Below are 26,903 nucleotides of genomic sequence, written 5' to 3' on the forward strand. Positions count from 1 at the left end.
ATTAGTCTGCCATCTTCTCAGTCTGCTGGCTTTCCAAATAAAGTCCTTATTGCTTGCCCCAACACCCCATCTCCCGATTTATTGGCCTGTCGTGCAGCGAGCAGAACAAGTTTGGACTCAGGAACAGAGACACTTGGATGTTAGGATCTAGGGTGTGCTCTTTATTGCAATAGCCTGAGTAAAATCATCTCCTTAATTGCCAGGTGCATTTCGTCTTTCACATCTTTTTATAAGGCAGGTGGTATATCTTCTTTGCCCTTCCTCCTTTCTAATGATTGAAGTGTATAGGTGAAAGCTGGAGCTCAAGCGGCCCTCTTGGACCATGAGGTAGCATACATTTAAAATGAACCATCACACTGTGGGAAAAGCCATAAAAGAAACACAGAAGAATGTAATGAGCTTACAGAGCAAAGGAAGATTAATTGTGAGAGGCTTGAGTGAATCTCAGGGAAGACTTCAGAAACGTTGATACTTTAGATAGACTTTAAAATAGTAAGAATTTTGATTGATGGATGAGAGGAAATGACAAGCATGATAGAATCTTGATCCACATTGACTTGAACAGGCTGGAGTAAGTGATCAATAGGACAAAAGTTGGCACCTTGCTGACTTTATGGAATGAAAGAAAAGAAATTAAAGTTATTTATTAAAGAGTGCAGAAGAATGATGCCAACGAAAGAAATGGAGATCCTGGGAGGACTAGGTTAACGATTTTGGGTTTAGCCCCTTGACTGAGGTAACAGTGAAATATTTAAGTGGAGACATCCTGAAGGCAGCTAGAAATACTGCTGGGGTTGTTAAAGTGAGATCAGGATAGACTGCATTTTGAAGTTGAGAGAAGAATTTGATTTTCTGAACAAAAAATGCTGAAGTAGATGAGCTGATAGAAGCTGACTGAGGAGCACAAATTTCAAGACTGCTCCGTGGCAGCAGTAAGAACAGCCATTACCACAAAGAGGTGTTGACACCTGTGCTCATGGTCGCTCCTAGCTTTCCCCCAACAGTTGTTTGGAGCAACACTGTTAAGCAAGATTTTAAAAGATATGCCAAGAAAACAGTGTTACAAGCTCCAGTGTCTTTGAGACATTCTGGGTTTGGAGATAAACAGCTTCTTTACTTCTGGTCTTCGGGAGATGTTTAAAGCTGGATAATGGGTTATAAACCTCAAAGGAGGTTGGTAACTGTGTACAGTGTTTTCAAAATTTCACTGCAGAAACATTTTATGATAGAATGTTTTGGAACAACATACCATATATTTCGAAGTACGCCAGTTCAAGAAAATGGGGGCAGAGTGGAAGATAACTGGGGAGGGAGATGGGAAAGCCATCTTTGTATCCTGGAGAAAAATGAGTAACCTACTACCAGAAGTTCCTTCCTACCCCATGGAATGTTTTGGGGTCATAGGATCCATTGAAAATTTGCCTGAAGCTATGGAATCTCTCCTCTGAAAACTGGATCAAGTGTGTGTTTGTTGCTTTCCCCGGAAGCCCAAACTATGACAAGGATTAACAATAATGACCATTAATTTCCCTTCAACATACATTTTTACAAACTTAAATTTCTTTAATAGGCTCATTGCAAATATATTAAATAATAAAACACAAAAGTACATAAAATAAAAAGTGATATTTCCTTAAGCCTAGTGCCTCCTGTGTACTTCATCCCTTTATCTCAGAGGTAATTTTTAACAATTCTCTTTGTGTGGATATCCAGATACGTTTAAAAATATAGGTGGGGTTTTTTCTATCACTTGCATTTATAAAATTTACTCTGTCATGGATATTTTGCTATATGAGGGCACATTGATTTAGCTTATCTTTTTAATAACTTCTGGTATGATGTACCATAATTTTTCTTTTTTTTCTCCCACTTAATCCATTTAACAAACATTTACTGAAGCTCGACTCCGGGTGAGGTATCTTGTTTGCCTGGAGAAATAGCAATGGACAAAATGGAAATGGTTCTGGCTTTTAGGAAACTCCCACTCTTAGCAGGAGGAGACAAATCATAAACAAGTAAACAAATAAGTAAGTGCAGACTGTGAGTATCGCTCTGCAGGAGAATAAACAAAGAGTTCTAGATGAGATAAAGACTAACCAGTAACCAGGGAAAGGAAGTCAGGTTTGTGCTGAGGCTTGATGGATGAGTCAGGGGTGAGAATGCTTCTGGGCAATTGCAAAGAGTTTCATTATGAACCTTCAGTAAATACTCATTGCTTGCCTACTCTTTGCCAGCAACTGTGCTTGAGTGTGAGGATTGAAAAGTGAACAATTAAAATTTGGCCCTTTTTCTCTTGGAGCCTACATTTTAGAGTAATTAAATAAAATACAGAAGACTTCAACATAGTGAGTGGAACATCATTGCTCAATAAATATCAATGTGCATAATTATTTCAAGTATTAAAATATTATTTGCAATCTGGTATGTACGTTTATCTCATTGTTCCAATTTGCTTCTCCGGTTGCTCGTGATGTGTTATTTGCCATTTACATGTTATTTGCCATATGAATACCTTGTGTAATTTTCATGTCTATATCCTAATAGGTGACACAGTTGAAATGGCCCAGCTACTGCAACTGTGATTGAAAACTCATGGTATTTAATTTTACAACTATAAATGTGAAGTCCCTCTCAGTTTGATCTCCAGCTGACTATGAGATAGGTGTGCACTTGGGTTAGTAGTGGTTCATGTAAAAAAATACCTGTAAGTTCTATTTGATCTTACAGCTGAAAAAGTTAATGAGTATCAGCAATGCTGTACTTTTCTATGGTTGGATTACTCCTGGAACGTTGTGACCAGTGTCAGAGAAACACGGGTTTTAGTTAAAGCCTTGAAAACAGATTTTGTTTAGAAACTGCTGACAGTAGGGAAATAGCTGAGCTCCCTTTCTATTTATGCAGAGGTCACTGGAACATTTTAAAGTGGGGGTGGGGCAGGGAGAGTGGGCGCTCAATGGAGTCAGAGAAGTGAAACATTACAAAGGGTCAGTATAAATGCGGTTAGACAGCTTGATTTGCTAGCTGGCAGCTGCGGAAGTTAGGACTCTATCCTACCAGAGACTGGGAGACAGAGGCCCTGTCCTTACTGATGACTGCTATTTGCAGGGAATGGCTCTCAAGTCCTTGAGAGACACCTTTGAATTGTAAGAGATACATATTCATAATTGGAAACTCTTTGGGAGGTCAGGAGTCTGTCTTCTTCAGCTGTTGGCTAGAACAGAGTAAGCTCTCTTGGCACCACTGAGCTTTCTCAGGTAGGCATTTTAACAGGGGTGTGTCTTTTCCTAGGGACAGGCCTTTTGAGGTTAAAAACCGTGGGAGGGTTTGGCCACGTGTCTTAGCCAGGGGTGTTGGCACGAGTTGTCCCGGGCTGGAGGTTGTGCGGTTCTCACCAGCACTCGGAATCACAATTTACGAGGAACATTAAACACAGAGGATGGGAACCAGGATGGTGGAGTCTGACCATCATGTCATGTAAGAACCGCGAAAGAACAAGAGTCCATCCTGTTAAAGGTAAAGCCCAGGGAGTCTTAACTCTGGAGATGTGGTTTGCTCAGTCTTGGAAAAGGCTGCGTGGCCACAGAATGAACTCTACAACTTGGGAGCTTTGGAGCGAGTGTAGCTGCAAGAACGCGGCCTGAAGTTCCTTCCAACTAAATCATTCTGGGGTTGTTTTCACCAAGGGAAGGAAGGCTTGGGCGAAGAAGTGCTCCTTAGGTTCACGGGCTACACGTGAGAGATCAAAGAGAAAGAGGACCGAGAAAAAGGGCTGTGGGTAACTGGGGAGTCGGCTTGGCGCTGATGCCAGGTCGACAAAGGGAGACAGGGAAACTGCTGCTCGGCTTGGAGCCAACAGCAGCCTCTATGCCAAGTTCAGTGACGAAGGTTCGGCAAAAACGCCAGCGCTAACTCGGGAGCAGGTCCAGCCTAGAGGCTCTAAAGGTCAGGGCTTCGCCGAGGAAGCGGGCGGCGGGGCGGACCGGCGGTCGGGCGCCCGTGCGGCCGAGGACGCTCGGCTCGGGCGGGGCTCGCGGCTCGCACGCGCCGCCGGCTCCCGGAAGGAGGCGGGGCCGCCTCGCGCGCCCTTAAACCTGCAAGCGCGGGCCGCGCGCCGCCCAGGCTCCTCAGTCGCGCGCCGAGCGGTCGATCACCCTCGCTCTGGCAGCCGCGCTCCGCTCGCTGGTGGCTCCACCCGCCATTGTGTAAGTGCGACTGCGGCCCGGCGCGCCTCCCGCCTTCTCGCCGCGGCGGCGGGCTGGGGCGGGGAGGAGGCGGCCCCGCTCCCTTCGCTCCCCGGTTCCCCGGATGCTGACGGCGGCGCGGGGAGAGGCTGGCGAGGGTGGCCCCTCCGAGGCCCGCGTCGCTCCCACAGGCTTTGCGCCGCGCGCCCGGCCGAGCCCCGCAGTCCCCGGGCTCGGACGGCGGCTGGGCCGCCCCACATCCCGGGGTTAAAGCGGCCCGGCGTCCCGGCGACCTCGCGCGCTGTCCGTTACGATAGGAGAAGTACTAATGTGGCGTTTTAATGTTTTCTAACGCAGAGGCCGTTAGCCCGATATGGAGCATGCCATTACCCCGCTGGAACCCCTGCTTCCCGCTGGTACTGTATGCCTTCCCCGTCTCGCAGGGACATGGGTGCGCTCCTCCCCGAGCCCGGGGGAGGTTACAAGGGCTGCGCTCTAGACCCAGAATGGTTTCCAAGCTGCCTCTGAGTCCCTGCTATTAGACAAATTATTCAACCTCTCCTCAGTTTCCTTATCTGAAAAAAACAAGGATGGTTATTAGCCGCTGCCTGCCGTGTGGAGTTGTGAGGACTAAATGACCATTATATGCCCTCCACCTGGGGAGGAATAAGCCCCACCTGTAACGTTAGCTCTTAGGCTCCAAACAACAGTCCGAGTTAATCTTTAACGTAGCAGAACATTAGACACCAAAGGGCAGTCTTTATGGTCGCCTGCACATTGTGCCCATTTTTAATCCATTGAAAATGCCCGAGATTATCCAATAAAAGTGCTTTAAAGACAGAATACGTAAGGGTTTTTATTATCTTAAAGTGTTAAGTCACTGTAATTCACGTGGAAACAGAACGAGTTCTTATGAGATGAATTGTTAGTTGCACCCAGTATCAACTGACGTGTGATAATTTCATAATATTAAACGTATTTTTTATTTACCAGTTTAATTGTGTTTCTCTGGTGTAGAACTTCCAGTTTATCAGTTTCCAGTTTAAACGTAATGTATAACTTATCAATATTCAAAATTATTTTCTGTAAACCTGTGAGCTGAGTTTTGGGGCAGGGTATTGAATTTGATTTGAACTGGTCAGTTTTCCTACATCCTGGGAGTATTTATAGTAAAAACGGTCAAAGGATAAGTAGTAACAGCAGGGGACACTGACTTTCCTCACTCTCCATTCAGTTGCTCTGCTAAGTTGTTTCCACATAGTTTATTTTACAAGTGAAGGAAGCAGGTAGTAATGGAGCTAGCGTCTGAACCCAGATATATTTGACTTGGTGAAGAAGTTGGGTGTTTAATCATTACTGCAAAGAGCTTTTCGTCAGTTAAGAAAATCAGTGGCAAACAAACATTTTGCGAATAAAATTTCATAGTTCTTAGTTAACCAGCGGTCATGGGACCAACAGTAAACATTGGATTCAGGTGGCCTGTTGACGTTCAGATTTGTCTCTAACCTAAGCGCTTGACTGATGGAAGGTTTCTAGTGTTTTCTGTGTTGAAAGAGGTGCATCACAGAGGTAGCGCTGCCTAGAAAGGGTCACAGCGAGGTATCACAGTCCCTGGGTTTAGATCCCAGCTTTGCCAGTTGTGTTTCAGTTTCTTCATCTGTAAAGCAGGAATATTTTGCAGGGTTATTGTGAGTATAAATGAGTGGTGATGCCTATAAGGCGCTTAGCCTTGATAACGGTAAGCTGTTCTGTTTGGCTGTGAGACTAAAGCGGCTGGATCTCAGGGTCGGTTCTGAGAAGGAAAAGGTCTGGAGCAATAGGCGGTAGGAAAGATGAGCAGTTCTCCTCGCTTTGTTTATCACCGGCCTAGGAAGAAGGCCCAGACTCCTCTGTCGGTCCTCTGTAAGCTCCTCGCTGGGGCAGGGGATGTGGGAGAACTGCTACAAACGGTGAGCCTGTATGAAGCACAGATTTCCCAGAATCCTGAGCTCCTTTGGGGGGGTCTGTGGGATTTTGTGCTTCTAGTTTCTTCCTCTTGTTCCTAAGGGTGAAAGTATGTAGAGATTCGTGTCTCATCTCAAACACTGGCCTAGAAACGAGGGCTTTGACTCCAGATGTGTGAGATTTAAAAACAGAACAGTGTATTAGAGGGGCCCTTGCAATGCCTGCGCCCTTACAGTATTTCAGTAAGTGTTGAGGGTTAACCTTACATTTAGAGGGATTCCCTTCCTCAAACAGGTATTTACTACTTTCTAGCAGAGAAGCAGTTTTTCTGTTAATAACTTCTGTGAATTTAATTTGTGGGCAGGAGGTACCTGTAATGCTTACCGAGATTTAGTATAGTGGGAAATCTAACCAGCTGGTTCTCTTCAGATTCACTACTTGCTCGATAGACCAAAATGCTCATCTCTGGAATGATCACCAGCTGAAAGAAACATATTTTATAATCTTTGTTTTTTGTAACTAAAGTAAATAGTTATTAAAAATAACTAATGTAGAATGTGAAAGTTTCCTGTAATCCTTCTAGAAATAACCATTATTAACAGTTGGCACATGTTCTAAATATTTATTTTCATATCTATACCCAGCATATGACTGCTCTTAAGTCAAATGGGTTAGTATTATAAATTGTTTTGTAGTTTGCTCTTTTGGGGCAGTGAGTGAAAATAGATCAGTGTCCTTTTGTTACAGACTTTGTATGTGCTCTTTGTTCCTTTTCTTTTTAACAAGATAGAAGTGTTTTTAACGTGCAAAAACAAAATTCAAGAGAGTAAATATTACAGTTCTTACTCAGTGATCATTCAGCAAGTCCTGTATGTGGCAACATCCAGTTAAGGAGATAGAAAGGAGCTGTACCAAATGAAGACTTTTATAAACCGAGGGGGACAGGAACAAGAAAGTGACATTAGCAAAAAGTAGGTTGGTTCCATCAAGGTCACTTTGCTTTAAGGAATGGCAGGCAGATTACTGCACTAGTGCCGACGGGTAGCTCCTGATGGACTGGTTTAAGATTCCATGTTTGAAACTGTACATAATTGTGTTCAGTGTCAAGACTGGGTTTGGTGATGTGGGGCTCAGCGTAAGTGATTCCATATTGGGCCTGTTGTCTCGTTTTTAACCCGGCAGTGAAAAGTCCATCCTACTTAGCATTCTAAAACCAGGTGTTTTTCTAAATAGTGCCTACCTATCTATCCATCTGTCTACCTATCCACCTATCTCTCTCTCTTTCTGTAAATAAATATAGGCCTATTGTATGCCCTTTTCTGCAGCGTATTTCACTGACTGCTTTCTTGTGGTCTGTATGTGTAGGTATCCCAAGTTTTGTTTTGCTTTCTGAATGGGCAGCATAGACTCAAAGGAACTAGGCTTTCTTAACGGATATTTAGGCTATTTCTAGTTTTTACTGTTACAATCTGTAATGCATCTGTTTAATCATAATGTTTTTGCATATTTATGTGAATATATCAGTAGGATAAATTTCCAGAGATGAGTACTCTAACAAAAGATGTGTTTGCTAGTGGGTATCTTTTGATACTAGGTGCAGTACGGGTAGAAATGCGATCCCTTCTATCCAGGAGTTTGCAGTCTTGGAATCAAGAACAGAACAAGACAGACTCCAGTTAGACGTTGAATTTATGTATGACCAAACCCACACAGGAACCGGAGGGACTTGGGAGAGGGGGTGAGGGCGGGCTGGAGGAGGAAAGGAATCACGGAGTGGACAGACGTCAGGTGGGCATCCAGAGAAGCTCTGGGTTTAAACTGAGAGGGGCCTCGGGCAAGCAGGAGAGCGTCCTAATGAGTGAGAGAAGGGTCTTCGTTGAGGGAGAGCTCGGGGCTGCGTCTGTCCATGAGCTCATTCAGTTCATCCGGTGGCAAGTGACGAGAAAGCAGGTTGGAGAGTATTGATGGAGGTTTTGGGAGAATGTGGCTGAGCAGTAAAAACCAGATTGTGGAGGACAGAGAAATTTATTGCAGGGGAGGAGATAGAAAGCTTTTGTAAATTTCTGTATCTTCCCACCCTTGGAACATTCTATATACAAGGAGCCTTTCATATACCCCAAAACTCAATTCAGTTGTGTCATCCATGTCATGGTTCAGCATGGCTAATCATATAAAGGTTAAAGCCCTTGTCTTGCCCTTAAAGGGCCCTTCACTATCTGATTCCGAACTGGTTTTCCAGAATGCTTTTTCTTACATCGCTGAGCTGAGCTGAGCTCCCCACTGCTTACTTCTGTGAACATTTGGAGCTTCAACACTCTTGCCTTAGCTCTTGCTACATTTATCACCTGGAATGTTCTTTTTCAATCTTTATAATTGTCATTCTTAAGTTCTAGCCATTCCAGTGGGTACGTAGAGGTATCTCTGATTTTAATTTGCATTTCCCACATGGCAGAACGCTCATCTTGTCACATGTTCATTGGTTGTTGGCACATCTCTTGTGAAATGTTTGTCTCCTGGCCATATTTCTATTGGGTTGTCTGATTTTTTAATTAAATTTGTAGGATTAAAAAAATTCAGATACAATTGATATATAACATTTATTACTTTTGATTTGATATATGCATATATTGCCAAATAGGAGTTTCTGTATATATTCTGGTTACAGTTCTTTAAATCTTAATTTTCTCATCAATAAAATAGAATGTCGTTTTCCATGGAAAGTTGTTATGAAGATAAGAGTATCTATAAAGCATTTAACACTGATAAATTGTAAGGATGCAAACATTTTGGTGTTTTTCTCACTGCCTTCTTAACTTTTTATCAAAAGATTTAAAAAATGGATGAATAGTATTTAACTGGTAAGGGCATACTATTGCTGTTTTAAACTCTATATAGGTGCCTTTTTAAAATATTATAAATCTGGACTTCTTTTGTGCTGCTTCAGTGTTCAGTGTCTGATCATTTCAGTATCATGAACTCAGTATTTGGAACTCCATATATTTGAAAGTAAAGTTTATGTTAAACACTTCATAGCTAAAATAAAAGTTGAGTCAAACTATCCTCAGAATCGTTTTACATGTGCTTATTTCATAAACTTATGACACAGCAAAATTAGAGGTTTTAATTCCTAGTTTACTAAAAATACTGATACTTAGGCATTTTTTATATATTTTTGTAACAGTGCATATGCATTATGAAAATGCATTTTTAATATATTTTTGCAACATAGTACATTATGCATTATGAAAAAGATAAAAATGCGTTTCAGTCTCGCAGAGATGACCACTGTTACCTGCATGTTTGTGGACATGTGGTGTGTGTGTATTTATGTTCCTCCAGGTATTTGCTGTGTATAAATATACAGTTAGGTGTTTTTAAACCAGAATGAGAATATACTGTAAGTTGCTTTATTCAGTTCATAACTCCATTTTCCGTTTTGAATTTAGTAACATCTAATACCCAACCGTGTTTAAATTTTCTTTCTCAAAATAGCTTTTCCAGGTGCTTGTTCCAAACTAGGACTGACTACCAGTTCATTTGGTTCAGGCTGCAGCAGTCTAGCACAGTTGTTCCTCACATTTTAAATCCCCCTTAACATTGAATAATGACATTTTATTAAATAAAGCTTTTACATTGATCTGAAGTGGATTGATGGAATAAAAACAGCAAATTGATAGGAATCATCATTCACTTAAAAATATATAATAAACTCCAATTCAAAAGTTTCATTTTAAAAATAAAAAGTTTCATTTTATTTCCCCACATAATTTCATCATAAATTTAAGCTAAAAGGCCTTTTATCTATCACTGTATATTTCTTTGCAAAAAAGATTATATACATTTAAATTTTAAAAAGATTCTTACGGCCATAATGCTCTGCGGAGTTATTTCTTCTGAACTGAATTACCATTATTGAGGTTTATTATGAATTGAATTACCATTTTAAGTATGATGAATACACACTTGATCAAGTCAGTATGATTATATTACACATTGTTGTAATAACTAACATTTATGTAACACTGTGCTGGGCATAGTATTAATATACTTCAACAGGGTGAAGCCTATAGAAAAGTTTTGAAACTAGGAGTCCCAGATTTGGATTTTAGCCGTTCTTGGGCATGGCACTTAATTTCTCAGAGCCTTAGTTTCTTTATGTAAAATAAGAATATATACAAACATGAACTCCTTGGGCAAATTTAAGCAACTCTAAAGTATAAAAAGCGAATTTAAGAAGTAGGATCTATGCACTGGTAAAATGCTTAGCACTGATGAACTTTATTACACTGACTATTAAATTTGAAATCTCTGTATTCATTTTTCTAATTCTCAAAGGAGATAACTACTTATTTTAGTAAATGTGTTCAGTCCAGTAAGGCAAGTCTACTAGAACTATTCTGTTTCCTGAATTCTGTATTCTTCTTCCATGCTGCTTGAATTTTTTATTTATAGATGCATGAAATTATTAGTGGTGGTCAGTTTTTTTTTTTGGTGCCTCATGATTAAGTGGAAATGAATCTGGGAATATCCCGTTCAGTGTAGTATTCCTGCCATCTCTTGTATTCCTGGAACTTAATTTCCATTGAAAATGCCTGATTAAGCTCATAAAACGTGTATAAAACCTGAAGGTGGAAATTAGCGACCCCCAATTTACTAGGGGCTACTTTGGGAACCACTGGGTAATCTGTACCTAGAGTTCTGTTCCTTTGTAATGTAAATGTGTACTGGCCACGCACATCAGTAGTTCTCTGTATTTTGCAGCAACACATCTCTGAAGAACCCTTGGTGATGACATTCATTGATTGGTACCAAGCATAGCCGAAAACCATTAACTCCCTTCTTTAATCTCTACTCAGAAATCCTTGTATGAATGACATAAGGGTAGATGTGAGTTACTTGCATTTGCATTTATTTTTAAATTAAAGATTAAAAAGTGTTCAGGATAGAGTAGTAAGGCACTTCTTGGTCCCACATCCCAGCTAATTAAGCATTCTTGTTCGCGTTGAACTTTCTGGTTCGTGTCTTTAGATCCGGGCCGTCTAATATAGTAGCCATCAGTTACATGTGACTGTTGAATACTTGAAATGAGGCTTGTGTGACCGAAAATGTTTGGAACAATGTATTAGTTTACTGGGGCTACCGTAGATTGGCCATAGATCGGCCAACTTGATTTTCTCACAGTTCTCAGATGAATGTGTTAGTGGGTATGGTTTCTTGTGAGGTGGCTCCTTGGTTTGTCTTTGCTGTGTCCTCACACGTTGCCCCTTGGTCTGTGTGTCATCTGTGCTCTGATCTGTTCTTACACGGGTACAAGTCCTGTTGGGTTAGACCCACTCCTGTGATTTCATTTGACCTTAATTACCCCTTTAAATGCCCAATCTCTGAATATAGTCACATTCTGAGGTACTGGAGATTGGGACTTCAACATAGGGATTTATGGGGGACACAATTCAGCCCAAAACAAATAGGGTATGTCAGTTACTTTTTCAGCTATAACGTTTTTTAAATTGACTTGGTCCATATTTCAGAATTTTCATGATTACCAAATAAGGGAGGTTTTAATAACACTCCAATTGCATATAGCTGGCATGTGAATGAAAGAGTCCATTTCAGTCTTACTTAGTTGCTGCTTTATATGTCTATACAGAATTTTCTCTACTCATTCAATACTGTGAGTATCTAAATTTCGTATATAACTTAAAAAATTTTATTAGCCAGTTCCAAAAGGTAAAACAGGTGAGCTTAATTCTAATTGCATCTTTTATTTAACCTAGTGTGTTTAAATTATGTGATTTCAGCATGTTATCAAAAATAATTATTAATGTAATATTTTCCTTTTTTTGTACTAAATCTTCAGACTCTAATGTGTGGTTTATACTTCTAGCACATCTTGATTCAGATGCTACATTTTCATTAGAAATACTTTACATTTAGTTTGTGATAATTTGTGAAATGTTTTTGTTCGTATCAGCAAGGGCCAGCTCATAGACTCATACTTTTGGCATAAACTTCATCCACAGGGAATAGAATGTTTCTTTTCCACAGAAAGCCTTTGGAAACAGGTATTGGAGATAGAACTAGGACTCCAACCTAGATTTTCTGGCTAAATATTTTCCCTAATGTCAACAGGGCTTTTTTGTTTAAATTAAAGGATTATGTCTGCTTTGAAACTTGAAAACTTGCTGGTATGGTTTTGTTTTGTTTTAAAGAAATTCTCATCTCTTTGTGGATGGCTAAGGTTGGGGCTTAAGGATTATGACGTCTTTGTTATCCAGGATTAGCTAAGATATCCAAGAGGCAAAACAATGGACTTTACATTTTCAAGGGTCAATCCTGTTTACTCTTCTGCCCAATTAGAAACCCATTCCAGGCAGTCATCAGGTGTCCTCAATGTTCATGGGAAACTTCCTGCTTTGACTCTTCATGCTTTTCCTTGGTGAATAACTCATAATTGTTGGACTCCTTCCTTTTTATTCTCTTTACTTTATTTCTAACTTACTATGACTTTGTCATCTTAACTTCACTTTGTGTGTTTGATATAGTTTAGCTCTCCCCTGTAGGTTACTTGATTTTCAAATTTGCCTCAATTTTTGTTCTTTTAATTAGTTTCATTACATTTGATGACAAAAATGTTTGGTTCATCTTCCTTCTTAATTGCCAAATTGTTTATTTTGCCTTAAGTGATATCTCCTTAACTTTATAAGCCATCTTTTCCACATGATCTGGAGAATCAATTTCCTGTGTTGTAGTGGTGCTAAGTCTGCAGCATCCCTCCCCCCTCATCTTTCCATATTAGCATTTTAATAGCTGCATGCTTTCAGAAACTAAAGCTTCCTAGAGTGAGTTTAAACATGATCTTAATTAAAAAAATCTTGTAAATTGGTGCTTTGTAGTATTATCAGAAATAATGCTATTCTTTTAGGCAAAGCAATGGAAAATATCAAGTGATGCTGTGGGGCTAGTTTTAATATTTGCAATGCTAAAATGTTATGGCTTGATCACACCAAAAAAAAAAAAATCTGTGCGTTTTGATACATTAGCACCAGATGTCTTTTGAGGTTTTCTAGGAAAATGAGGTGTGTTTGTGCATTAACTTCCCATTCAAATGAATTGTATTATCTTTTTTTCTTGGTTAAATCCATCAGAAAGAGTTATTCTTTGTAGGTGGCAAACAGATGCTCAAACAAATGGATTTCATTCTGAGAGTATTCCTGTATCTTTATCACACCATTGTCTTTGAAGGTGTTCATTTATCATGGTGGAATAGTTTCTTTTGTTTTTATGACTTCAGAGAATTTAAGCTTTTGATTTACTCCTAGGTCAGGTGTAAGTTGTGTAAATTGGGCTCCTGGCCCAGTTGCTGCTAAATTGAGGCAACTTTATTTTTTTTTTCAAAGTAGGAAAACTGCCCTTGTAGTTTATTCCTAATCTGAGTAAAAATACTGTGAGTAGTGATTCTGTTACCCCAAAAGGGGAAGGGAAAAGACCCCAGTTCTTATAAGCAAAAGAAAAGAATTCAGGCAGGAGATGGAGCATATGTAGTGAAAGACTTTTAAAGATTTTATTTAGGAAAGGAAAAGTACACCTCCAAGACTGGGAGGTGGGCCGCTCCAAGGGAGGAAGAGCCGAGGTCTTTGCCCTTTGTCTTGGACTCTCGCTTAGAGATGGTCTTTTGATTGATTGACAGCTCTTGTCCTGGAGTGCTTAGTCATGTTTGTCCCCTTTGCGCATGTCCTTACCCATGATGCACACAGAAAAACCCACGGTGATGGGGTGAGGGGGGCTAAACTGTAGTGCTAATTATGTTACAGTGAGCCTTGGCTCACGTCTGGTTAGGTTCTTCCCGCTACCTCGCAGTCGTGGCTGTCCGGTTCTGGCGGGTTTCTTGCCGTCGCTCATTTCGAGGAAGTAAAGCCCCTTTATGCCGGAGGTGGGCACAGCGCCATCTTCCCGACCATCCTCCCTCTCCTGCAGCTGTCTGCCTGGTGCCCCTCCTTGTCTAACTGTCCTACAATTCCTGACACAGAGAGAAGAGCTTAAATCCTAGTGTCCCTGGGGAAGTGCATCTTTGGTAGCGTCCCTCTGAGATGGCTATCCGGCTTTTTTGCTTGAATACATTCAGGTAGCTTGATCTTTTTGAGAAAATATATGCCATTTTTGGTCAACTGATTGTTAAAAGTGTGTATTTAAAATAAGCTGAAACTGACCTTTAGTTTTCTTATTTTCCAACTGAAATCATGCATAAGACTTTCACTTGCTTTCTACTTAGCTGCCTTCAAATACTGACAGACCTGAACTAGATTTTTTTCTTTTTTCCCTCCTTTTCGCTAAATATTGTAGTTATTTTTTCAGCAATTACTTGAATACCTGCCACGGAGCACGAACTGTTCTAGGCGTTGGAAGGCAGACCTGCAATTTTCCTTACATGTGTCTCAGATCCACTTTCCCAGTATAGGCTTCAGTCATCTACACCTGGAAAAGCAGATGTTCTTTCAAAGGACGCTGATGAGAGCCTGTTTGCCATGTTTTAGAAGTACTTAATTTTTTTAGGGTAGTTTTAGGTTTACAGCAAGATCAAGAGGAAGGCATATAGAGTTCTCCTGTCCCCCCTGCCCATGCACAGATAGCCTCCCTCATTATCAGCATCCCCCACCAGGATAGTGCATTTGTTAAAACTGATGGAACCAACGGTGATGGATCAGAATCACCCGAAGTCCACGGTTGCCTTAGGGTGCACTCTTGGTGGTGTGCATTCTCTGGGTTTGGACAAACGTATAATGAAATACATCCATAACAGAATCATACAGAGCATTTTCACTGCCCTAAAAATCCTCTGTGCTCTGCCTGCTTATCTGTCCTTCCGACACTCATCTTTTAATTTTTCCATTGTTTTGCCTTTTCCAGAGTGTCATATACTTGGCGTCATATAGTGTGCCATTTTTTCAGATTGGCTTCTTTTACCTGTTAATACGGATTTAAGTTTCTGCCACATCTTCTCACGGCTGATAGCTCATTTCCTCTTAGCGCTGAATAATATTCCGTGGTCTGGATGGCCTGCAGCTTATCTAGTCACCTACCCAAAGACTTCTTGGTTGCTTTCAAGATTTGACAATTAGGAATAAAGTTGCTGTAAACATTCGTGGGCAGGTTTTTGTGTGGACATAAGTTTTCAGCTTGTTTGGGTAAATACCAAGGAGTGTGACTGCTAGACCATACGCTGAGATTAAGTTTGGTTTTGTAAGTTACCACACAGCTATCTTCCAAAGGGGCTGTAGGTGTTGATTTCCCAGCTGGTGTTGTCAGTGTTCCAGGCTCTGGCCATCGTCATAGGTGTGTGGTTGTATCTGTGGTATTGTCGTTTTAATGTGCATTTCCCTGATGACGTTCGATGTGGACCTTGTTTTCCTGTGCTCAATTGGCACACGTAGAACTTCCGTGAGGTATTAAAGTCTTCGGCTCATTTTTGAAATTGAGTTGTTTGTTTTCTTATTGTTGAGTTTTAAATGTTCTTTGTATTGTATATTTTGAAAAACAGTCCTTTATCAGATGTGTCTTTTGAAAATATTTACCCCCAGGCTGTGGCGTGTCTTCTCTTCATTCTCTTGATGTTGTCCTTGGCAGAGCAGAAAGCTTTCATTTTAATGAAAACCAGTTTCTCAATTCCTACTTTCACAGATTATGCTTTTAGTGTTGGATCTAAGAAGGCTTCATAGTACCCATGGTCATCTGGTTTATGTCCTAGTAATTTTATAGATTTGTATTTTACATTTGGATCTTTGGTCCATTTTCAGTTGATGTGTGTGAAGGCTGTAAGGTCTGTGTCTAAATTTTTATTTTTGCCTGTGTATGTCCAGTTGTTCCAGATCCATTTGCTGAAGAGACTATCCTTGCTCCATTGCCTTTGTTCCTTTGGCAAAGACTGTATTTATGAGGGTCCATTTCTGGACTCTCCATTATTTTTCACTGATGTATTTGTCTAATATTTTTGCCAATACCACACTGGGAGAGTTTCGAGTTTCTCACCATTAAGTTGATGTTTGCTGTAGGAATTTTGTAGATAGTCTTTATCAAGTTGAGAAAGTTCCCTCTGTTCCTAGTTTACCGAGGGTTTTAATCATGAATGGGTGTTAGATTTTTCAGATCTTTTTTTCTGTGTGTAGTGAAATGATCACGTTATTTGTCTTTTTTAGTCTGTTGATGTGATGGATTACATTAATTGATGTTTGAATCAGCCTTGCATACCGGAAATAAATCCCACTGTGGTGTATAATTCTCTTTGTACCTTTTTTTTTGGATTCAGTTTGCTAATATATTGCTGAGGAATTTTTCTCTATCTATGATCATAAAAAAAATTGGTCTGTAGTTTTCCTGTAATGCCTTTGTCTGGTTTTGGCATTAGGATAGTGGTGGCCTTATAGAATGAGTTAGGAAGTATTCCTTCTGCTTCTATCCTATGAAAGAGGTTGTGCAGAACTGGTATGACTTTTCTCCTTAAATGTTGGTAGAATTCACCAGTGAACCCATCTGGGTCTCATGGTTTCCATTTATGAAGGTTATTGTTGATTCACTGGCTTAAATAGATGTAGACCTATTCAGATCATTTTATTTTTTCTTGTGTGAGTTTTGGCAGAGTGTGTCTGTGGAAAAACTGGTCCATTTCATCTAGGTTATCAAAAATGTGTGGGCATACAGTTGTTCATTTTATTCCTTTAATATCCTTTTAATTTCCATGGGATCTGGAGTTATCTGGACCCCTCTTTCATTTCTGTGTTTTCTGTTATTTTAAATTGTGGCGCCTGCAGGACATTGAGAATCCTGATAGGGAAGGTTTTGGTAAATCATCAGCAGGGAAACAGTGCATGGTTTCCAGAAAACCTGGAGAATGGAGCTTTGCTTGCCCCTCTTCATGTTTGTAAATTTCCTTACACGATGTTCTAAGACCTTGCTACTTAGACTGAAGTCCACAAACCAGCACCATATATGTTACCTGGAGGCTTGTAAGAAATGCAGAATCTCAGGCTTCACTTAAGACCAACTGACAGAATAAGAATCTGCATTTTAACCCGACCCCTGCATGAGTCTTAAGCTCCTTTTAAGTGTGAGAAGCACTGACCTAAGAAACATCAGATTCCTTTTTAACATAATTTTAAAAAAATCCATCACATTTAAGGATAACATTTATCATTATTCATGGCTTCCGTTAAGCCAGTAGCATACAGTGGTTTTCTTTCGAGCTTTATTGTCTTCTGTGGAAAGGCACAGTCTGATAATGCATTCAGGACACACACACAGTGGCAGGCACTGGCTGACCTGGGTGTGATGCTGTGGTCCCCTTCTCTATAACCAGCAGTATCTGAAGTGCATGTCCCCTTTGCTGACAGTCTGTGCTTTTCAAAATATCTGCGTGGGATTCTGATTTTCTCTCCATATAGTTTGGGGTATAACTTGAGGCTTCTCTCTGACATAATTTGGTTTTGATGCTGTTAATACTTATAATTATTTTTTCATCTCTACAGAAGAAACATGTCCATATTTTTAGACTGTATAATATTTCATTCATTGAGACAACGTTTGGATGCCTCCTATACACGTGGCCTCATGCTAAATCCATGCAATCGAAATATGTGGTCCAGACGTATATGGAGATTATAGCCTAACAGGGCAAACAGATGAACAATTCAGAAGTTAGAGTGCAGTGTGATAAGACACATCATGGGGAATTCCTGGGTATTAAGTGGATCGCATAGAAAGGATTTGGGACTCCTGGAAAGGCTCCTGGAAAGAATCTTTTAAGCTGGGAAATCTACTTATTTCATATCTTGAAAATTTTTTTCTGTAATTAACGCTGTGAGATAGATGTATAGCTTAGTTCACGTTATTTGTTGAATGAAAATTTCTGAGAGCGGAATTACACAAGCAAAGATCTGAGTCTCTACAATTTCTAGCACATGTTACAGATGGCATTGCAGAAAGGCAGTACCATGTTATGTGTCCGGGAATAGCAGTCAAGCAGAGTGTTCCCTTCAGTGCACACTTGCTGGCCATGATGCTCTGCAGTTCTTGATGGAAATACTCCTGAATTGTAACTACTCCCCTGCTCCCCTCCCATTTTTGATCTTTGCTTTACTCCTGTTAGTACCTATGATAATCTAAGTCGGGAAGGTTGTTCAAGACTTGAATGTGAGCATAAGAAATTACCTGATGACCCTTCGGTGGAATGCTAGGCTTGGCTAATGGACCTTCCAGTGGCTGTATTTGGGGTGTATACCTTTTACCTTCTTTTGTCGAGGTTGTTTAGGGTAGAACTTGTGATTGATAGTTCTGCAAATGATTCTTATCCGTAAAAAGGTTTTTATCCAGTAGCGATACAATTGATTGAGGCTCCGAAGAAATGACCCTCAATATTTTATTGCACTGTAGCAAAGATTTGTAAATTTTCTTTCTGTTCATGGCACTCTTACTCTATCTGTCATTTTTTCATAGTGTCATTAGGCCAAAAGGAATACCTATATGTTCCTTTTATTAAGTAGTTAGGTCCAAACAACTAAAATTGTGCACTGTTCTGGTCAGTTCACCCAGCCACCCTGAGTGCCAAGGCACTCATTTTGTAAATCCTTCTTACAATGGAATCACCATTTTTGCATCTATTAGCAAATTCATTTTAGTAATCAGACACTGAATCCTGTGTCTTTGTTCAAATTTGAGCTCATTAATTAATGAGTTGAATAATATCTTTGGCATTTGTTCATTTTATATTTGCATGAAAGTCGTATTTTTAAACTTTCAGAAAACTACACTTTAGCACCAGTTAAATTCTATTTCAAGATTAATTTAAAAGGCGAATAAGTGGATCATTTAAAATTTCTCTGAACTCAGTTTCCTGATCTGTAAATGATCTGTCACAAGCTGTGAGCATTAAAAGTAAAAATGCATCTAGAGAAAGCAGCATGGAGCCTCGCAGGAGAAAGGGCATAGTGGGCAGGACACAGGTACCTCCCCGGCACGGTGCAGGGTGCAGTTGGTACATAGTGTCTGTTGGGGGAAGGCGTACAAGCAGAGACGTAGCAGAGTGCACGTGAGTCCCCAGACTCGCATCCTGCCCACGCGTGCCTAGGCTGGGCACATCTGGACGGCCGTGTGCCTTGGAAATGACTGCAAGAGAGGACTTTCACCCCATGGTGTTCCACACCTTTGCTGGAACCTCTAGGTGCCTCTGTCCTAGTAGGAACTTCTGGTTTGTGGGAGTGGGAACCTTTGTTCCTTGGCAGCTCACCTGAGCCTGTTCTTTGATTATCTCTGACCAGCTGAGCTAGCTCCCTGAAAAGATCCAGAACTCGGGGGAGGGAGGAGAAGGAATGAACCTCCAGGGCCATCTGCGTTTGTATTTGTGTTTCCTCCCTTGTTTTCTAAGAAGATGAAGTGGATGTTGGGGTCAATAACTTTACTTCTAGGCAACAGTTATATAATTGTATGCCTTTTAGTTTTTGTATGCTTGATCTCCATGTGCTAAATATTACCTTTTAACTATAGAAGTGACAATTGTTTTCCTAACCAGTCAATTCTGAAAGTGGTTTCCCCCCCCAAATTTAAAATGTTTGAATTGATACATTTTAAATTTTATAAAACTTAAAATAAATTTTAATTCTGAAATTTGCAAATAGGATAGGATGCATTTGGGGCTGATGAGGTATCTGAACAATGGTAGGTAAAAGAAGCTGATAGATTTGTGATAGAATTGAAAGGCTAGGAACATTGGCAGGAGTGTCAAGAGTAGAGCAAGACTGGGGAAAAATGAGATGATGGGAATTTGCAGGTGTCTGGTGCCTGAGGCTTTTAGGTAATTTTCAAAACCAGATTAGTTGTGAAAGTTTTGAAGCCTTCTGGAAACTTTATTCAGTTTTTGTTCAAAACTATATAATAGTTTAATTTCTACTATCTTTTTTTAAATTGATGTACAGTTGATTTACAATATTGTAGTTTCCAGTGTACAACAGTGATTCAGTTATACATATATACATATATATTCTTTTCCATTATAGTTTATTACAAGATAATGAATTTAATTCCCTGTACTATACAGTAGAACCTTACTGTTTATTTTATATATAGTGGGTTGTATATGTTAATCCCAAACTCCTAATTTATTCCTTCCCCCTGCCCTTCCCCTCTGGTAACCATAAGTTTGTTTTCTGTGTCTGTGAGTCTGTTTCTGTTTTGTAAATGAGTTCATCTGTATCATATTTTAGATTCCACATATAAGTGATATATGATATTTGGCTTCTATCTTAAACTTACTTAATAAGATAACCTCTGGGTCCATCCATGTTGTTGCACATGGCATCATTTCATTCTTTTTTGTAGCTGAGTAGTATTCCATTGTGTATATATTCCACAGCTTTATCCATTCATCTGCTGATGGACATTTAGGTTGCTTCCGTGTGTTGGCTATTCTAAACAGTGCTGCTATGAACATTGGGTGCATGTATCTTTTCAAATTAAAATTTTCTCCAGATATGTATATTTTTTCTCCAGATACATATTTCTCTTTCTTGATTCAGATTACCATTAGCATAGGAACAGTTTGTTTTTCAAAGTTCTCTATTGCCTATAATCAGCTCACCTGCATTAGTGTTACCTGTTTCAGTGGATCTGTTGGGATGTGCCTACAATAATTCCTGTTGATTAAAAAATCTCACGTGAAGGGAGCACGTGTGTAATGATTCAGCTGACGTGTGTGCTGGACTTTGATACTAGGTAACTGGAAGGATTATGCCTACTGTACTATCGGATACTTGAAATCGATCATAAATTCACCCTTTCTATCACTGTTAGGAGTGAGTTATTGTTTCCACTTGCCAGGTAAGAACAAGACTTGAGATAAAGTCTGACATTATTACACTTTTGTCCTTCAACTGTTTTTCAAAGTGCAGATGGCTTACGTTTAGTCAGTCTTCCTGATGTGAAGTTGAATCATTTTTTATGGCATCTAGGAGCCGGAGTTGCTGCTGCCACTGTTGACAGACACAGAAGAACTACTCAGTTGGGAAAAGAACCCTTGAAAGATGGTTGAGTTCTGCCAGGAATTTTCTGCTCTCTTGGACCACACGACTTGAGCCATGTGTGAGCTGCATAGCCGTCCTTCATGTTTATCTCTTTGTGTCTGCATGGTAGCAGTTTGTGCTTCCATTATCAGCACAGATGATGGCTGATAACTATCAGTATTTGCTGAGAGCTTACTGAAGTGAAGAGCCCTTCCTAGTTTTTTTTAAAATTTTTTTTGTGGGGGGGGTGATTAGATTGGTTTATTTTTTTTTTAATGGAGATACTGGGGCTTGAGTCCAGGACCCCGTTCTACCACTGCTATACCCTCCCCCTCTTCCTAGAGTTTTACATGAACACCTTGTTTATTCTCATAACCACTCTTAAGAGAAGTATTGTTACTCCCATTTTAGAGATGAAAATACTGAGGTGCAGAGAGGTTGACTGTTGTGCCCAAGGTCTCATATCTCATAAGTGGTAAAGTCATGGTTTAGACCTAAGCATTCTGGCCGCAGAGCCTGACACAGAAGCAGTGTGCAATGCTGATTCTGTGTGTACATGCTGGGTGCCTGATGTAGCTTTATTCCTCTCCTTTGAAGGCATTCCCAACCCCTATATCTCCTATCTCTGGGACCACTTCAGACTTGCTCTCATCCTGGTCAGTAAGACCATGCCGCCTTTAGCTGGGAAACAGTTGTGTCAGTTAGAAATGCATTTGGTGGTAAGTAACAGAAAATCTCATCTCACAGTAGGTTAAACAATTAAGGGTTTATTTTTCTTAAGTGCTAAGAGGTCTGCAGGTAGGTGGCTGAGAGCAGCTGCAGCTGCTGAATCCTGTTGATGGGGACACAGACCTGTTCTCTGGGTTCTCCCATCCTTCCTGTGTTGGCTGTTGGCTTCGTGCTTGTTTCATTCCAAGCAGAAAGTAAAGGATGCAGGGAATTAAAAAGGGGGGGCAGCCAGCATCATTCATCTTTTTGTATCAGGAAAGAAACAGGTTTTCCAGAAGTCTCAGAGTTGACTCTTATGTCTCACTGCCCAGAACTCGGTCACATTACCATTTCTGGAGCCCGGTCACATGGAATCATGTGATGACGGCTTGACTAGTCACAGAGTATCGCTCAGGACTGGGGTAGAGACATACTATCACCTGCATGGATTGCAGTTGTGTTGACAGAGAGGACAGCGGGTTGGATGGGGATGGGTCCTGGGGAGACAGCCGACAAAGCTGACCACGGGGATGGCTTCCTGGGCCCCCGCCCAGCGGGGAGGAGGCCCCGTCACTGCAGTCTTGGTCAGGATCCCAGCGCTCTAGTCCTGGTAAGAGTTTCCTGGATATACTTGTCGTTTTTTTGTTTGTTTGTTTGTTTTTTTAATCTTGAAGTAGCTCACATCCTGTGTTTTCTCCAAGGCCTTTTTCTAGTATTCCCAGGAGTCTCCTTTCTTTGGATCTGGAAGTTTGCCCTGTGTGTTGCTTCCCACCCTTTCCAAAGTGTCTCAAGTGAGAGAGTCCTGCTGACTTCCAGTCTGGTGACCGAGGCCTTGTGGCGTCTTGACATGTTTCTCTGATGCTCTCTTTTGTCCCAAACTGTAATCTATTTCAAAAGATTTTTAGAATTCCCCTGCCTGAGCTGCTTGGTCAGGATACTGTGCTGAGTTGAACCTTCCTAATTCAATAGTTCTGTTCATTGTGTCCCTAATCATTGGTGAAGCCCTATTTGAGGTTAGTTAGGGGGTCTGATTACGTGGCAAGCACATAAAATGACAGTAGCGTGCTTCCAATGCTTTGTCGATAGTAGGTACATAGATACTTGATCAGTGTTTAGGAAACCTGAGAGCAAAGAGGTTGAGAAATCCGCGAAGTTTTTTTCCCCCTAGGAGCTGAGATCTTGTATTACATAAATGGTTAGTGTTACCAGTTTAAGCACATAAAAAAGATTTAGCAAACATTGTATGGAACATGGTGACACGAAAAGTAAATTTTTATTTATCTCAAATTCAAATTTAAACGGGTGTCCAGGCATTGACATTAAAAATTATTTGGCAGCCCTACAATGTATTGACTTACCAAGGCAGTGATATGTCATAAATACCTAGAATGCAGTTGGAGTGGGGTCAGGACATAATTTTAGCTTTGATCCTCACATTTATTGAATTTTTTTTTTTGGTTTCCTTTGATATTTCTAAGTTTGCTATTTATGTCTAAGAGGAAGGATTGTCTAGTTCTGAAGTTTAGGAGAGACAGGGGACTTGAGATCAAAGAAGTGGGTCAAGGATCATGAGGCAGAACCACTTACTGAGCGGTGCTGTAAATGGTCAGCATACTTGTCTGAGTTCTTCAAGGGCAAAGACATGACCTCTTACTCATTTTTGTATCTCCTGTGCTTAGTGTTCTACTCCATATACTTGGAGAATAAAGAATAAGGTAGGTGCTCATTTAAGTTGACTTGCCAGGATGCTCAGCTCCAAATCCCTGCCTTGCAGGCACCCCATGATTTCTTTTCCTGTCCTTGCGTGGTGTCAGAACCCTAAAGAACAGTCACAGAATCATGCCCAGCCTCTGCTTGACTTCCTCCGCTTCTGGTCTTGCCCCTGAGTGTTAGCAGCACCTGCTCGTGCGATTGTGAGTCTGATGGAACCTCCCGTGCAGTTTGTCTGCGGTAGTTACTACTGAAGTTGTTTCTGTGGTGATTTTCTATTTCTCTCTCTCCGTTTACTTTTATTAATTGGAATTCTTTTGTAAATAAGAGCTGTTTCTTCTCTATTTATTCAGTAGGAGCTCACAGATATTTTCTTAAATGGATTATAGTCCAACACAGTTGTTTATTTGTTTCCCAAATTGTTCTAGCTTTGACTGGTGATAAATCAGACTGGCTTCTGGGCCCTTGTGACATATTCCCATCCTTCTGAGCATTCTTAATTTCTGGCATTGCTAGTGTTCTGGGCTCATCTCGGTGCCTTTTACGCTGGAGAGTGCTATTTAGAAGCCAGATCTCGGGGCTACCTGTGCTCATTGTTGCTTTTCTGTCAGTTTCATCAAGGCCCTCTCAGTAGATGGAGCCAGGCAAGCATGTATTCTAACTCTTGCGTGCACACAGAGCTGTATTTATTTCTGTATGTATCTATCTGTGTATATATTAAAATGCCGTGAGTTCATACTGATGTCTCAGATTACCACCCAGCGTCACAGTGTTCATTCTAGCCTTTCCACCTTATTTGCAATTTCTCCAACAATGAGAAGTCTGATTCTCATTATCTACAATATGTTTACTAATTTGTTGAAACCTAGTATACATATAACGTGCTTTGAGAATTGCTAACGTACAACCCTGTGGGAAACAAATTTACTAACTAGAGTACACAATTTGTTTATAGTTCTTGTTGTCTTCAGCCTTACTGTATCCAGTCAAAATACTGTTTTCCAAGGTTACTTTTAATGCACTGTTATTCTGCAAATTAAATAGTTGTTATAATTGTATCAGAATTAGGAGTCAATGGATAAAAATAGGAAAAATAGGTAGTAAATATAGGAATTAGGGCCATTCTTAAGAAAAGTGTATGTGTTTAAATGTGTTTCTTAGAATTCGGGACTTTTTGACTTCTGGATCAGTTGCACAGGGGCATTTTAGATAATTTTGATTCAATTTGCAGTTTGCTAGAGGGGTGATGTAATACAAAAATACAGTATTTAAATTTCTTTATGTGTATGTTTTATTGATATGTTACCAAAACTTAAAAATACGTAAGAATTTAAAAGATTCCCTTTGGCTGTGCATGTAAAAGTTAGGTTACAGTGCACATGAGAGTGACACATTGTGTATTTTCAGCCAGGTCCCTTTCACCCATTGTTGTAAAATAATGAGTAACCTTTTTCTTAAAGATAGTTTTATTAGAATACTGTAGTATTTTTGCAGAACATAAGCAGTGTGATGCATTAAATCTCTCTTACAGTGGCCAAATTATTGTTCTGTTGCTTTTCTAAAAGAGGCTGAGTTTGAGAAAGATTGGGAAAGATTGTCTACTGGTTACATAGGGATAGCCAAATTAAAGAAATGGAGGCTAAGAGAGAGAATCCTGGAGCCTAAGATTTCTTACCTTTAGTGAAACATCTAATTTGGGTAGTATATGGTAGTGGCTGAAACCAAGTGAATGAACCAAGATTCTGATTGAATAGAGGTAAATTAGAAATGATTTAATAAAGAGAAGTTTAAGATAGGACTTTGGACTAAATCAAACATCTGAACTGGAAAGCCATTGAAAAAAGAGAGATAGTGATTTCACATTTAAAAGAGTTTAAAAAACAATAGTTACATTTGCTCTGAATGACACATTTATGTGAGTCATCACTTACACAAAAATGTCTGTGTGCACAGTCACTTCAAAGAAATAACTCCATTAGATGGCATCTGGGTAAATGCCATGTAAATAGCCAGCGTAATTCAGTGTATGTTACAGTTTATAACATGTTACATAAATGTCCTATTAGAGAAAACAGGTGTTGTCCCGGTATAATGAAAATGTAAATATATTCATTACTATGTGTTAGGACTTTGTGTACCAAAAACAGTCAGGCTTTAATGTATTTAATGTAATAATGTTTGGAGGATTTGCTAGTTAACAAAATTCACTGGGTCCTGTAAGGATTAATTATTGGTTTGAGTGCATCAAAGTTATGTCTATTAAAGAGTTCACTTAAACATATAGAATACAAAACAGGATCTCAGGAAAGCAATAAAAATGATTTCTTTGGCTTAATGATGTGACTCAAAATTAGAACTGCACATGCCACCTGCATCTTAATACATTACAGTGAGTAATATTATTAAAACAAAATGATTTATTATAGATTGTTCTGGCCTGCTCTCTTTTCTTTTCCTCTGAGCCTTTAATTAAAAAAAATTTTTTCCCCTCTTTTTTCTTTCAAGTCTCCTTCCAACCTGCTCTTGATCTTTAAAGGAGTTTGGGGAATAAATCAAGGAAGCGAAGGAGTCCTCAAAACAGACTTTGGAAGTGGACTGCAGATACTTAAGTCTTACACGTTCTCCAGATCACCTGTGACATCCATTGTCCCTTTTTCTAAACAGCTGTCTCCTCTATCTCAGCCCTGTCTCATCCCAGAGTCTTTCATGCGTAGACAGGTTTGTTTTTTTATGTAGAATTCTGTTAGTAAATTACTTATTCCAATATGTTCACTCTGTTTTTGACAAAACTAAGCAGTATTTGAAAGCATAGAAACACAATCCAAAACAAATTACTGCAAAGTCATGAATGCAGGATTGCTTGGTAATTATGTGCTAAATGGTTTATCTTGCCTTCGAATTACATGAGTGAAGGCCTTGGGTCGTGAACACTTTAAGCATTTTATGAGTTACTGGATGTAGTTACTGTGATGTTTGGCCTTTGTGCATAGTTGAGGATAAGATACTTGGCTTGGTTTAACAAAAAGTTAATGGTGAACAGTTGATTCTGAGAGAGTGACAGATTAACCTTTGTGGAAGAAATATATTATTGTGCTGATTAGCTCTAATAATAACTTTAAATTTGTGTAAATATCTGTACCTAAAGGATATTTTTTGTTGGTAGTTTTAAGCTCAGAATATAGTTTTTCATGGAAGTGAAATGGCAGTGTTGGTTAAAGTCTTAGACTAGCCCTTAAAAACTCATTTAATGTATAATGAAGCAGCATTGTAATACTCCTGGTAATCAGATACTGTTCCAAGTGGTCAGGACTCCGGAGGT

General features: G+C 39.9%; 1 protein-coding gene across 9 annotated transcripts in view; it reads left to right on the forward strand.

Moving 5' to 3' along the window:
• Positions 1-3,372: 3,372 nt before the first annotated feature.
• TPK1 (thiamin pyrophosphokinase 1) overlaps positions 3,373-26,903 on the forward strand; it is a 320,519-nt gene continuing 296,988 nt past the window's right edge. For 2 of the 9 annotated variants that reach the window (XR_012074168.1, XR_012074172.1), the window contains exons 1-2: positions 3,373-3,513; positions 4,539-4,597. Coding sequence is in view for 3 of the 9 variants with exons in the window: in XM_072964303.1 (XP_072820404.1) it covers positions 4,555-4,597 (43 nt within the window). In the remaining 6 variants the exon portion in view is untranslated. Of the gene's footprint in view, positions 3,514-4,122; positions 4,203-4,242; positions 4,598-26,903 lie in introns of those variants that run through there. The other 7 variants (XR_012074169.1, XR_012074171.1, XM_072964303.1 and 4 more) reach the window with 5 other exon arrangements.

This window comes from Vicugna pacos, chromosome 7, assembly GCF_048564905.1.
Source record: "Vicugna pacos chromosome 7, VicPac4, whole genome shotgun sequence".
NCBI lineage: Eukaryota > Metazoa > Chordata > Mammalia > Artiodactyla > Camelidae > Vicugna > Vicugna pacos.